General features: G+C 39.5%; 1 protein-coding gene across 1 annotated transcript; it reads left to right on the forward strand.

The window, feature by feature from the left end:
- The first annotated feature begins 10299 nt into the window (after window positions 1-10299).
- Window positions 10300-11745, forward strand: LOC124264534 (putative ankyrin repeat protein RF_0381). Its single transcript, XM_046699279.1, has one exon. It carries the CDS (start codon window positions 10300-10302, stop codon window positions 11743-11745), a length of 1446 nt encoding a protein of 481 aa, XP_046555235.1.
- The last annotated feature ends 4176 nt before the right edge of the window (window positions 11746-15921 follow it).

The raw sequence follows: 15921 nt of genomic DNA on the forward strand, positions 1-15921 counted from the left end.
AAAATAAGTGTTGCTGTGAACTGTAAGAAGTGACCCATTTCCTTTTCAAACTATTGGTGGTTGCCACATACACATTCTACGACTGCGCCTGTATAGATTCACAGACTCTGTGTTTAAAGGTGTAATTGGCTTATGTCATCATGCTTCATGATGTTTGACGGTTACCGATTTGTTGGGGGAGACTAGAAAGTGATTCCGTCATGACCATCGTCTTCACAGTCTTAGAGTGAGTGAGTGAGGCACATCGACCGTCAGCCCTATCATTACAAAAATAAAACCTGCCCGCATATTATCAAAAAGCACGACAATCTGCAAACTCCCCAAGTAATCTCGGCTTAAATAGTAACGATCTCTATCCTACCTCCTGTGTAGAAATATGTAGGAGGAGGAGGATACTCCCCACAAGCTTCTATGAGTGTGAACGTTTACCTATTTTGCATGGTAAAGACTATGAATTGGTCGAAAGCGCACAAAGATACTTTGCCAGATGTATTCAGGGCTTTCACAAACGTTTTTCATCTGCCTCGGTGCTAGGAAACCTTGGTATGTGGAGTGTGGATGGCTACATAGATAAATGTCGACTTGTATTTCCTGGCAGACAATGCAACAGATACTCCTTTCAGGACTTGTTCTGTGCCCAATTAGCCACATTTCAAAATAGAACAACAGCGTCACATACTCTAAGTGACACGCTTATACAACTGACTGACTGTGTTTGGTTTTACGCCGCTATTAGAAATATTCCAGCAACATCACGGCGGGGGACACCAGAAATGGGCTTCACACATTGTACCCATGTGGGGATTCGAACCCGGGTCTTCGGCGTGACGAGCCAACGCTTTAACCATTAGGCTACCCCACCGCCCCCACGCTTATACAAACCATCCTAAACCATTGGGAAGTTTCCATGTAAGCCCTCATGGCGTAAAATAGTTATTAACTGTTAATGAAACTGAAACTGTACGATGGGCTACTCAAGTCTGTGTGAGACCGGATGTGCCCAGATACCGCCTTACCCACTGTACCTTTGGTGTACATAGACTAAATTGTTTGATGTATGTTTATCCACAATATAGAGACATCTTACAATTTTGTGTACAAATCAATTCTCGAGCAACATTTTCAAAATATTGTGAATTCTTTGACAGACACTGTAATGACTGCCATATAATTCTACATTGTGAACATTATATGCACAACAGGACTCAGTTCTGTTGCAAACTTTTAGATCTTTTCATGTCAATGTGTCTGTACAAATAGAATTACTGCCAGAAGATGAAATGCTGTCTCTCTTTTCTGGGGGTGAAATACCGGTTACTGAACACATAGATGAAATGTCATGGAGATGTATGATTGTCCTATTTTGTAAATACCTGTATTCCATGGTATCCTCATTCAAGTGTGTATTTTAGATCCTTCCTTGCCTTTGCTCTGTACATGTGTGTACCCGCCTTGTGAATATGTTGTTGTGAATGTTTGATGTTTGACAGACAGACAAGTTTATTCATTAAAAGGCCACAGGCCCATCATACAGTCATTTGCATGTGATATAGATAGTTTAGTGCACATGCTGTGTAAGAGGAACATTTATAATGCGCTGAAGTACATGATACAGAAAAATACTAACATCTCTTATGATCATTATGAGTTTTCATAATGTTTAAAAATTGGCATTTGGATCAAAATCAGTCAAATATTTCTGAATATATCTTAACCTCAAATCGGAAAAACCTTCACACCTAAGGAGTACATGGAATTCATCTTCAATAACATTTTTGTCATCCAAATTACACAATAAACATAATATCTCATTGTCATTAACTTTATTGTATCTTCCAGTTTCAACAGCTAAATTAAAATTACCACATCTAAATTTAGAGAGTGCAGATCTGAGATGTAAAGGAATATCAGAATTTAAATACCTTTCCACATTTAAAAATGTCTTAATTTGGGAGTAATAAAAACAGTTATTAGAATTTTGAATTGAAGTGGACCAACATTGTTTACGATTATCTGAAAGTCTCTGCTTAAACAAGGATATGAAATAATCAACATTGCCAACATCCTGACTGATCCATGCATAGCCAAAACCATACTAAAATAAAATATTTTTGACACAAGTTGCCCAAGTAGTGCGCCAACATCATCTTGAGCATAATATAACAATGTTTTGGCAGTCCATTATAAGGTATATACAATAGGTGACACCAGTATTTAATTACTTTAGTCATATATGTAATTTGTAGAGGAAGTCTGCCACAATCACCAAGTGCCATGTTATAACAGGTAGATTTACCAACTTTCAAGAAATATTTACCATATTTTACCTGAACAGACTCAATGATGCTACAATAGTTAGTACCCCAAATCTCAGACCCATAACACAAAATAGGTGAAACCATACAGTCAAAAATCTTAAACAAGTCTTTACAATTTACTCTTCCCATCTTTTTTTGAAAACAATTTCCAGAAAATATTGCTTTGTTAGCTTGTTTGATGTTTGTATGTATATGCTCTTCGGATTGTAATCTGGAGGAAATAAAGATATTCCTTCAATCATTCATTTCTTCAGTACATAAATCGAAATCAGATATCACAGGCAGACATTTAAAACTGGTAACTAATCATTAGAATATTAATATTAGTAAAACATAACATCAAAATGGGCAATAGATCACCGGGACCATACGTAAGGTCAGCACATATGGTTGGTTGGTTGTTTAACGCCGCACTCAGCAATATTCCAGCTATATGGCGGCGGTCTGTAAATAATCGAGTCTGGACCAGACAATCCAGTGATCAACAACATGAGCATCGATCTACGCATTTGGGATACGATGACATGTGTTAACCAAGTCAGCGAGCCTGACCGCCCGATCCCGTTAGTCGCCTCTTATGACAAGCATAGGCTACTGAAGATCAATATTCTAACCCGGACCTTCACGGGTCCTACCCAATAAGAGGTGTTTACATGGATGACGTTTTTGAAAGATGGATTTTGGAACATAACTAAAAGCCACACGCACTTTGTTCCAAAAGGATAATGATAAACAAAAGCAACAAAACACTTTCCACGTCCATAACAATATATGTGCTAAAATTGCACGATACTGAGTTCATAACACGCGCGTGTATAGTGGGTGTTAGTGAGTGCTTAGGGACGCTGGTAGCTGATCCCACGTGACGACCTGTGGTAGCATTTTGGATTTATATTGATAGATAGAGACAGAGCCCTTGTCAAAAGGCAGTGACTCATGGGCCAGATTATTTGCGCATCAAACTGAATTACTCAGTCTTTTGGAAAGCTATTTATGGATATTGTGTAGAGTTGAGTGAGTGAGTGAGTCACGGTGGCAGTATTTCTGCCATTTCGCAAAAGAGTAAAAATGTAAATAATCAATGTATATGTACAATGTTCATTACTGTCACCAAAGGACAGTAAATAATAAGGTTATCACAGGTGGTGTGTAAGACTAGTGCGTAATCATAAGATTACATAACATAGGGGGTAAGCCCTGTCTATGCTCAACCGGAAGTTCGCCGTCATCAACTACCATTTCCCCGATAGGCAGTCGATCCCGGAAGAGAGTGAGATCCAAACTTCATAAGAATTTGATATTTCCAAGTAGTAAATGTTTATGAAATCGACTTGTCGTATAAGCTGAATGGTCATGGGTAATAACCCCTATATCATATGGTCATGACACATTATATTTTATTGACATTTGCACCATTACTGGACACGTCCTTTGGCGTGAATAGGAAAAAGCCGAGAACTCGACCACTTTCAACGTCTTTAAACCATTATCAATTGAATTCATTTCACGTATTGTGTTTTTTTAGGCTAAGTTATGTAGCTGCTGTGTCAAGATTTTAGGTTCTGTCAATACATACAAACTTAGATATTCACAAAAACAATAACTGTACGGTAGTTCCTAATGTCAACAAATCAACTGTACGAGTTGTTGATAAAGTATTGTACGGGTAGCTGGTTTCGTCTAATTTATCAACTGGAGGTAGGACCTTGCAGCTGTGTATTGAATGGTATATTTGGTCCAATGTGTCTTTTTTCCCCATCTTTAATCTGCTGAAATATTTTTAATATATATTTTTTTTGTAAATGAATATTTTATCAAATCTTCTTTACTACACCTACACTGTATATAGAACATTACAGTACATTTTTACCTCACAGAATAATGAACGTTGAAGCAATTGACGAATCGTGCATCTCACTTCACACAAGCAGCCTGACAAGAAGCACACCCACTAAAATACCCCAGCAGAATCTAATATGCGAATCATGCGCGAAGCCTTTGAGTGAGTGAGTGAGTTATTATTTAACGTCACATCGGCAATATTGCAGCCATATCGTGACGAGAACATATGCGAAGCCTTTGAAAGGATCCATTTGGATCAGTGGCTCTTCATGATCAACGTATGTGAAAAGAAGTTAACCAGCTGTGGAACTACAAAAGCCACATACATAGGCATCACGATTTGAAACCTAAGCAATGCACTTGGTGCAATGCCAAATATGGAAATAGAAAGGATCTCCAACCTCACCAAAAATTATGTGAGAGTAAAGCTGGTAACAAGGGAGAAAGTCATGTTGAATGTCCTTGCAAAGTAACAGTTTCCAAATTATATCTGAAAGAGCATATCGAAAGTCAACACAAGATGATGAAGTTTCAGTGTTACCAATGTTATAAAACTTACAAATGACGCTCATCTCTGAAATGGCACATTGATAACGCACATTTTCAAATGTCCATAATGGTCAAGCCGAATAATACATATTTTGTAAACAGTTTTTCATTTTTGTGCCAAAAGGACGGGTCATAACTACCTGTAATATTTTGTTTTCTTTTATAAATGTCTTTATGTATTGGTCCCCATGGTCCCTAGTATGATCTACCTTCAGTTGTTGGCGATCCTCAACCTTTTTTATATTGTATTGTCTTAATCTGAAATCCTATTTTAGAGATATATGCTAGTTTTTTTTTCTTGATATTGTGATATTCTAGTCGGTTTTACTGTCCTTCGATGACATGTTTTTATAATTTACCATAAATTACTATGTATAACAATTAAATGTTCTCGTCACGATATGGCTGAAATATTGCCGATGTGACGATAAATTATAACTCACTCACTGTTACATTCAGATTCCTTGCACTGCCATCGGGACTAATAACAGCAATTGGCTTACATCCGTGGTGTATAGTGAGTGAGTGAGGTTAGTCTTACGCCGCATTCAGCAATATTCCAGCTATATGGCGGCGGGTCAATGTCAACGGGTCTGGTGTACACGATTTGCCACGTTTTTGGAATTATATTTGTGTATTTATATTTGTGTATCACATGTCCTTTGGCGAACCTTGATGACATTATTTGGATGGTGCTTTCACAAATGTTTAATAATGTTACAAATGTCTAATTTCTCTGCGCAGAAATAACAATGGAAACGTGTATCCATGACTGAGAGCAAAAGAATCCTCATGTCATCACAGTATATCCTTTCGTTGTAATATATGTAATAGTGACCTACAATAGAGGAAAAAGGAACGCATCAAAATTCGATAGCTGCAACTACAAAGACAGTTTTCTGTGAGAAGAAACCAACAACCCGTACAGTGATGAAGCAACTACCATCGATGCGTACAGTTATTGTTTCTGTGAATAACGTAGTGTGTATGCATTGACAGAAGCTAAAATCTTGACAAAGCGGCTACATAACCTCATTTTGTCTGTAAACCTTAATTCCTTAAGTCGATTGGCTTCTCAACGAATCATATGCCCTAGGACATTAATTGCTGATTCCAGGTATGCAAACTACGCAATTATCGTTATTTGTTAGGGGTGGTCAGCTTTTGGTCTGTCTGGTGTTTTCTCTAACGTTGCTTCTGGTCAGTTAATGTAACATGGGCCCATCCCAACATTAACGATGTAGGATTACAACATGTAAGGACCCACTAACTCTGTTTGCTTTTCATTCCTGGCATTTGTGGGGTGTTTGTTCTGTCAGTGTGAGTGTCTCACATGTCGACCAAACCTTCATATACCCTGACGGCACGAATTTTTTCAGCTTACCAAGTGCCATATCTTTTTCACATTTTATACAAAAGAAAAACAAAACATGTTGTGGACGTGTTTCACTTTCTGCATGGAGCATCGTTTAACTGGACGAAGTGTTTAGCATCGATTTATGTGAACATGTGTTTTTAATGTTTTACAATTTCCTTTTTACGTGGACTGATCCACAATCTGCTTCAGAAACGAAACTTACGTCCTCAAGCAATTTATCAAAGCCACATTTGTCAACATGCCAAAGACTAGTAGGCAAGAATGTAGATTGGATCGGACATTTTCCTTCAAGATGTCACACACTTGAATACTTGCTTAGGAAGTAGATAAGATGTCTCGTTTGTCCAACTAATGCATGTAAGAAAACAACAAAAGCAGGAACGTTTTGTCTGTACTGGTATTTTCCAAAGAATATTAGATTTTTTGCTTTCAATCAACATCATTGATCTTCTGATTAACGATGACTTATTCTCTACACAGGAATAGTTCACATAGTTTGAAACACACTACGTTCACAGAAACCTTTGATTTCCGGATACATTGCTACAGGTACAAAACATATTTTTAACAGTTGAATTTCAAAGTGTGCACGTGAAAAACTTGAATGAAGGCAGAACTGGTAATTGTCTGGGAGTCAGATGTTAGTGAGCAGGTAGCTTAGGCTAACAGTGTACGGGCAGATCATTTGTCTTAAATCCTTGCACATCAAATTTCTTTGGTGCACATAGATGTGTGGACTAGGGTGTTTAGCAGATCAGATTCGGAGGGTGAGGGTAGCTCAAAGTTTTAAGAATGTGCAGGTAGCTGCGGACTTTAAGGGGTTTAAAGTTAAGTTGTCCAAGGTGCAGGTAGCTCCTTGGTCTAAGATGAGGATAGCTCAATGATTATAAGCACATGTAGAAAAGAGTAGTTAAGTTGTAAGAGGTGTGGCAATCCATGTATATTGGGGGGACGGCTCCCTAGGCTGAGGGAGCCTTGTATACTCACTACGGGAAGGTGCAGACAAGACTGTTCAGTGGTCTAAGGTATCGGTAACTGGGTGGTTTCAGGTGCGCCGATTCCAAAGGGAAGTTGACCTGGTGAGAGCGTAAATTGGCCCTGTATATCGCTGCCTTAATAATGGAAGGGAACATCGGGATGATGTCAAGCTGAAGGAATGTTAGTGGAAGAGACATTGTTGGATTTCAAGAGGTGATGCAGCATTCGGTATACCCAAATCAATCACGGTTATCAGTTAACATAGGACACTAAATCTTGTCAGAAGTTTTTAAAAAATACAAGAAAGAAGAAATTCTTCTGTCAGTGTGAAAAAAAGACAATAATTCAGTCCCTTGTTTTCATACCTTGTTATGGCAGCATCCAATTACAAGAAATGTCACGTGAATTCCTTTGGCTGTTTAAATTCACCCTCTGACTGGCACTTTCCAAATACTGATGGTAGCAGTTGCTGTGTTCACTGAGCACCTTGTGGTAATCTCTGGACGCTAGATTCAGTTGGCGTGTCGGATTTGTGGTAGTGATTTCAGGATATCATTGCCTGTAGTATTCTGTGGTCCACATTGTTTTCTCCGGACATTGGTGTCAACAGCTTTGTGCTCACTGTCGGCCTGAGCGTGAGCATTAAACCTCGTGGTAGTTGTTCAACAACACTGTTTGTAGCAGTGTATTCTTCAGTGATCTCTGAAAGATGATACCACGCTATTTGAGGGACTGCAGGAAACTACTGAAATTAACACTTATTCTGATGGGGATGTTTGCAAAATCAAGCTTGAAGCAGTGTGAACCAGAGACGACTGTCATCTTCAGGAATGTTGGCGTCAAATTATGCCAGCTAAAATGTATTGAACATGGTCAGTGTTTGAGTTTTGAATATGACATTGAAACTTTAACCTGTCGTTTGTTGAGAGATGACTCAAAGAAGATTAAGAAGAAGGAAGGCTATACACGTCTTTCAAAGAATTCTTCAGATGTGAGTAAAACCGACTCGAACCCTTTCAATATGAATATTTCTTGAATACTAACGAACAGGGTGGTTACGTTTGGCAAGTTAATTGTCCTTAATATTCTCAAATATGCAAATAACTGATGGACATTTTCTGTTCTCCCATATTGGAGTGTCCAAGTTAATCTAACTTTTACAGCTCACTGCCCTCTAAAACAGCATTCTCAATTTTCTGACGTCCTCAGTTTGCGAGCCGTATTATAAAACTGTTATGTCGTGAAAAATATCGCATCGTTCTCCATCATTCTTTGCGTTTTATTTCGTAGCTATCTTATATCATTCTTTTACTGCATTTATTCCTTTATATAAGCCCGTTTGATTCAGTAAGAAATAACTCAGGTGCGAGATACAGTAAGAAAATATAGTTGCGGGCAACGATGAGGTCTCCTTGGCTTTACTTTCTATCTATTGTATCTGAGGCTAGATATCATCGTCCAAAACAGAGCCAGAACACATGTTTTGACAGGCGAGCGGATCTTCCAAATGCAGCCGGGGTCACGGGGGTCATGTACCTTTTAAGTTGTTCCGGAGAAGAAATAGTTCCCTCTTTAAAAGGCTGTATCTCAGTTGCTCTTGGGTCTACGTTCAAAACAATTAGTGTTCTGGAATCACCAGGACATCATCTACCCTACTGGCACATTTGAGCACATTTTGGGAGCAAACTACTCAGAAAAACTGAAAACAAAAATAAATGCCAAACGGCACGTTTTGGCGACTTGACCCGTCCAGGCAAAATTGTTGGGTATTCAATTGTGCATCTGTACAAGAAATTTGGAAGTGTGGGAACAAGTAGTTCTTGAGATGTTTGCTGTCAAACGTTGAAATTTTGGAATTAATTTTGAATTATCGCCCTTTTGCTATTGGGCCAAAAGCCTAGAGAATTCTAAGGGGAATATCTACACCTCCGTGCGCATCTGTGTGATTTTTTGTAAGTGTTTCGGAGCATTGGTTTAGGAATTATGTTTGGTACAAAAATCGGCGGAATAATAAATAATAATAATAATAATCCGAACGACTACAATAGGCTCCTGCCTAGAGGCAAGGAGCCCTAATAACTCTGATGCGAGATACAGTCTTTTTATGCCTATTCTATATTTACACTCTCCTGTTTGAAGATTGTCAGTGGTTCCTGTCCCCCCAAGACGTGTACTGTTGGGCAACGGTGTTTGAAGACTCGATCTGGACACGCTGTCTGTGTACAAGGTAACGACTTGCCTTTTCAGCACTTGCTATTATGCATGGGCCACTACAAGGGCCATCTACAATCTATAATTACGTACGCCACTGAAGTAATACTCTCAGTACATGTCCGAAATTCTATGATACAAGTTCCCGTTTGCTATTGAAAGTCTTTACTGTTTCTCGAAGTGAAGCGAGAGAGAAAGGTGCTTTTGACAGAATAAGTCGTAACGCTCGTAAATATCATTTCACGTGTACTTTAAGATGCATAATTAGAAACCACATTCCAACTTTTCTTTATTCAATCATTTCTGCTGTCCCCTGCCGTGATATTGCTGGAATATTGCTAAATTCGGCATAAAACTAAACCCACTCACTCACTCCTATATTCTATCCTGTGAGCTGACGTAATGATGAACCGTGAAAATCAGGTTTGAAGAAATCTGATGTAAGTGCATCTTGAAGCTCCATATAGTTTCCTTTCATCTTGGCCCGTGAAGATCCAGGGTAGAATTGGTCTTGCTTAAGAGGCGATTAGTGTCGTAAAAGGCGAATAATTGGAACAGGTGTTCAGGCTCGTTGACATGCTTGACATACTTGAGACTTGTCATCGTATCCCAATTGCAAAGATAGGTGCTCGTGCTGTTGATCACTGGATTGTCTGGTTGGCCTGCAAATGTTTTTGGGGTGGAAATCATCCTGCATTAGGAATGAACACAAGGTATCTTGCTCGACAAGGCTCGCTCAATACAATGTTCATTCCAAATACAGGATATTTACAATCCCTAAACACATTCGCGTGCTAACAACTATGAGTATATGTTTGTATTATTTTAGCGAGTCTTATATTATCGAGTCACTGAACAATATAAAGCAATCCATACAATTACCAATGCTGCCACATTAAGGACAGGCCGTAACATTTCAAGTTTGTATCTTCCATCTGTAATTAGTATTCTGTTTCTAGATACATTTTGCAATAAATGATGCTAACATAGTTCTGTCATTGTATCATCATAACGCATCAACAGATGGGAAGCAGACCTGCACTGAAAGACCTCCACAACATGATGATGAAAAGGAGGAATCATTTACTAACAGCTCACTTCTCGACGCCTGTAAGAAGGAACCTGATCCGAGTGAGACACATCCTGTCCCGGGGTTTGGACGACGTTAACAGAAGAGACAAGAGAAATACAACACCACTCATGATGGCAGCAAAGGAGGGGCACAGAAGAATAGTTGAGTTTCTGCTGAGTAAAGGGGCTATTATGTCACTAGTTGATAATAACGGCGACAACGTTCTGCACTCGGCTTGCAGAGGGGGACATGTGGATATGGTGAGGTATGTACTCTCACAACACAGTGTTGATATTAACAGTAGAAGCAAGTCCGGAAAATCGCCCCTGATGACGACCGTATATAATGGACATAGAGAAGTAGTTGATGTTCTTGTGGGTATGGGGGCTAATGTGTCACGAGTGGATGATGATGGCGACAACGTTCTGCACTATGCCTGCAGAGGGGGGCATGTAGGTATGGTGAAGCATCTACTCTCAAAATACAGTATTGATATTAACAGTAGAGGCAAGTCCGGAAAATCTCCCCTGATGTCGACCGTATATTATGGACACATAGAACTATTTAATGTTCTTGTGGGTATGGGGGCTAATGTGTCACAAGTGGATGATGATGGAGACAACGTTCTGCACTATGCCTGCAGAGGGGGGCATGTAGGTATGGTGAAGCATCTACTCTCAAAATACAGTATTGATATTAACAGTAGAGGCAAGTCCGGAAAATCTCCCCTGATGTCGACCGTATATTATGGACACATAGAACTATTTAATGTTCTTGTGGGTATGGGGGCTAATGTGTCACAAGTGGATGATGATGGAGACAACGTTCTGCACTGGGCCTGCAGAGGGGGGCATGTAGGTATGGTGAAGCATCTACTCTTAAAATACAGTGTTGATATTAACAATAGGGGACGGTTTGGAAGAACTCCCCTGATGACGACTGGCTATTCTGGATCGATAGACTTGTTTACATACCTCGTTAGTTCAGGAGCTAATGTGTCAGACGTCGATGATAAAGGAGACACCATACTCCATCGTGCATCAGTTGGAGGACATGCAAAGATGATTCAGCACATCATATCACAGGACATCGTGGACATTAACAGTAGAGGAAGATACGGAAGGACACCATTGATGAGAGCGGTATATTATGGAAAGAGGGAAGCATTTGATGTACTTGTGAGTAGCGGGTGCCTAACTGACTTAGTGGAGGACCAGGGTCACACCATCCTTCATCTGGCCTGTTTAGGTGGACGTGTGGAGATGGTGAAGTATATCCTCTCACGGAACATGACCAACATTAACGCCAGGAACAAGGATGGGGACACAGCAGCCACGATAGCAAAGCGTGAAGGGCAACATGCATGCTATCACTGTCTTGTTTCACGTACCTGTTGAGCGAAATAGTGAACAATAAAGAGTGAACCATTTCCTTTCTGAAACTATTTGTGGTTGCCACATGTATATTGTACGCCTCCGTCTGTATTAACAGAATTAAAGAATCTGTGTTTATATTTGTTGTGGCCTTTCCTCAAGCCTGATGATGTTTGACGGTTAGCGACTTTATCTTTGTAGAATTTATAATGATTCCGTTATGACCATCGTGTTATGAGTCTTGGAGTGAGCGATTGAACTAGTGCGTTAATATTTATATTCATATGGACAGTATTTCAGCCATATCGTGACTGAAACATGTCATACATTAACAGAAGAATTAACAACTCAATAAAGTACAGTCAAGGAACTAGAATATACACATTTGAAACTAATAACTATGCAGTGAAATATGAATATCAGCAACATTACAATTTGTAGATAGAAAAAAACAAAGGAGACGAAGGACACCACACTGGGAACCATGCGGACTTAATGCGTTTCTACTACCTGCATGGTACTCCAGCTGGATTTACACCATCTCTCTGGCTTCAGAGACGATTGTCAGAGAATTAAGCATTCAGCAAAAACAGTTTAGTGAGTGAGTGAGTGAGTGAATCAATAGTCCCATCCTCAATAATTTATTAATATCGGTTCTAAAACAGGTCACGCATTGATGTAAATAAAAATTGTTTGTTGACAAAGGTAATAAAGAAACCAGATTGTCACAGATAGAGATTTAAAACAAGCATGTCACTTTAAAATTATACCACTATTCAGGGCAATTCAATGTGAAACAAGGCTATAGATCGCCAATAATTGTAGGTAAATCATCATACTAGGGACCATGGGGACTTACAGTACTTTTGCTACTCTGCATTTCAAGCTGGATTTACATCATACCTTCAGGTGTTGGCGATTTTGTAAAATTTTGTCATGAATATAACGAAAATCTATTTAACGATTACAAATGTGGTTGGATTAAATGGGCACCCGTGAAGAAAGAGACACCTCCTCGTGGTGGGTGCTGGGTAACGCTGAGAGCTCTTCAAACCCCCACCCCACCGTGTTGACCCGGGGCATATTTGGTACACAGAACCCCATTGTTGGTCGTAAGACTGAATTGGGCAACCGGTTTGCCGTGGGTTTGTGCCCCTGTGTCGGTGGAGGACGGGGAGTGTGGTTGTCGAGGGCACTGTAACCAGGACCAGGTGTTCATGTTGCCCAACACACCACTTCGCCCTTACTTCACCAAGACGGGTGGTTGAATGGGCCCAGTACAATCAATCGGCTGGTCCCGCCAGGCCCTGTGCATAGTGAATATTATTGCACATATATATGATATAATATTTTGGTCTTGGCAATTCTAAATTCTGGCTTTACTGACCTCTGGTTTCTAATTTTCTTCAGAAAAATGTCATTAGCGGAACCGGACTTTTATGCTGATTGGCCGTATTAGCTACCTACAAGAAAAATGGTGATTTCCAATTTTGAAATATCATATTTCCAAAAATTGCAAAGATGATATTTCAAGGCTTGGAATTCTTTTTAATTTAGGAAGGATTTTACCACTACTTCTTTCAATTTCTCCTTTACCTTTACTCCTTAACCCAAGGATCCCCACGGGAGACTTAACTATTTCACGCATCTTTTGTTCTGTTAGAGTTCTTATTGTTGATATACATAATGCATCATGACATATTTATTCATTAGGACTGCAGTGATAAGCATATGTTGATATTATCCATTCGTGCTTATATTAATATAACTGCATCTGACGCGCGAAGAGATACATAGTTGAAAGTTTGGATCATGTTTAAAGTGTTTAAGTGTTTTCTATTCGCCGTCTTATGCGATGGTTGAAACATATTTTTATTTCAAAGAAATCTGGATTGGTAAAAAAGCAAAACTTGCTTATTTAAATGCCTCCCCAGGTAACGCTGGTTAGTACAAGTGTACGTTATACAAAATAGTGCTAAGAATAATATACAGTTGCACAAACGGAGTATATAAAGTCAGGAAAAGTGCGATAATGCAGTTATTATTTATTTTATTATTATTGGATATTTATATAGCGCACATATCCTCGCACTGGTGCATGTTCAAGGCGCTGACATTTTTTCCGTCGATCATTGGATGGCAATCTCAACGGCACATCTTATTATCAATCACAACTCCCTGGGGAGTATACGACTCTTGCAGCCACTATCATTTCTAAGCGCGCACACACACCGACTTCAAATATGGCTTTGTATAAGACACAAAAATAAGCACAATATGGATTTTTTCTTTCCTTGAACAACAATCAAAAACATTGAAATAAACAAAGATATAATTGAAGAGAGTGGACTTCTCAAATCGAGAAACAAAATATCCGACAAAAACACTCAGGCATATGAGATCAACTAGGAACCAATTCTATATTTTAGTATAACCTCATCTGCATCCTTCTTGTTCTAAGTGTCAAAAATTGATATTGACTGTTATATTTGCCCTAGTATGGCTAGCATTTTCCAAAATACCGTTTTAAGTGCATGTTTTACTTGTTATCCACAGAAGAACAAATAATTTTTTCCTGTCACTGTTTGTATGAACACGAATTACATAGATTACATAAAGTTTACCGGACCCACTGACTGACTAGACAGGGTTTATAACATGTCATAAAGTGAACCCTTGCCGAGGGAATAATAACTTTAAAATGCATTCTCTAATTGGTACCCTCTACTTAACACCTGCCACAAGGGATGGGCCGTTTGGGTTTGTGGTCAGAGACGGTGTTATGCAATTGATGTATTCACGAAATATGAACTTGTAAATAGACAATTGGTTATATTGTCCACATATATGAATCCCTTCTTAAATAGATCACAGTGTAACTAATTAATTTGGTCATTAACAAAAAAGGTGACTAAATGTTTAATGCATAATTCATTTTAGATCACGTATAAATAATTTCTAGTACACAATCAGTACACAATTTAAGTTCACATCACAGATAATTCCAGAGACAAACAGTTTATGAGATTCTAGTTTATGAAAAGCATTAAATTCCCAAATTTGCAAGCCAATCTGATCTCTAAATACCCAGGAATTATTACCACTTATATGACAATAGTTTGAGAAGGTGTCGGCTCAGGAAGTCGACCTTTCGATTTTTATAAGGCTCAGGACGTCGACAAGCGGAACGCTTTGAAGTTTAGGTGGTATTTTTTAGCACATGGCTAATCTCATGTGGCGTGTTATTACAAGGTTGGTGGTCGATGGAAGTGAACACATCGCACACAGAAGCCGACCGTGTCAAAACATGATCAAACAATCATAATGATGAACATATTTAACTACATGGGGATATATATAGTCAGTCATGTTTTGACTGCGCTTGGAGCTGGTTGTATTGCACGCCTCGCACCGATCGCCGCCCTATACACACCATCAACAAACCTGGCCCAGCCATATCTAATTCCCTCCACCTCACAGGCCAAAGACACAGAAATTGGAACACTTCACCCCACCGGCCGCCGTGCCGTGCCACCACATCCACCGCCCACCCCCACCCCACTGGCCAGGATAAACCGCAAGTGTTACCCTATGTGACTTTCATCTGTGTAAATACCCATCATAAACTTTAACAAAGCCGAACTGACTTTCATTACTCAGTCAACTCTTGTTTTCTACTACTTCATTTTTGTATATATGTTTCCTCATCATAAGTTGTTTGGATTTTTGTCTGTATATGGTGTATAGATTACCACACCCCTCTGCCTCCCAAACATCGAACATCCCTTCTCCCCGTGCCCCCTCCAACACTACAACATGGCCTCCCTCCCTTCTGTCCGTCACTCTTTTCCACCCCATCAAAAGATTTCCCACCCCTCCAATCGCCACCCCAAATAGACCCCATCCCAATTAACTTTGGCATCGATTTCGACTCCTCCTACCCTCCCAAACAAACTCAGAACCACCCACCAACCAAACCAACATCAAAACCAACCCCCTACCACCCAAAGCATCTACTGTATCAACTAAACGACCACACATCTCACCTACTGAAAGCTCTCAACTAAAGAAGAAACAATGCGCGCAAGCAACTCCATCCCAAGCCAGAAACCAACAAACTCATCCTCTTATCATTCGCCACAAACACCCGCACCTCACTCAACCGCACCTACTCAATAAACAAATTCGCCCTATGCCTCA

The sequence above is a fragment of the Haliotis rubra genome, unplaced genomic scaffold (genome assembly GCF_003918875.1).
Source record: "Haliotis rubra isolate DU_JTF1 unplaced genomic scaffold, ASM391887v1 Scf1206, whole genome shotgun sequence".
Classification (NCBI taxonomy): domain Eukaryota; kingdom Metazoa; phylum Mollusca; class Gastropoda; order Lepetellida; family Haliotidae; genus Haliotis; species Haliotis rubra.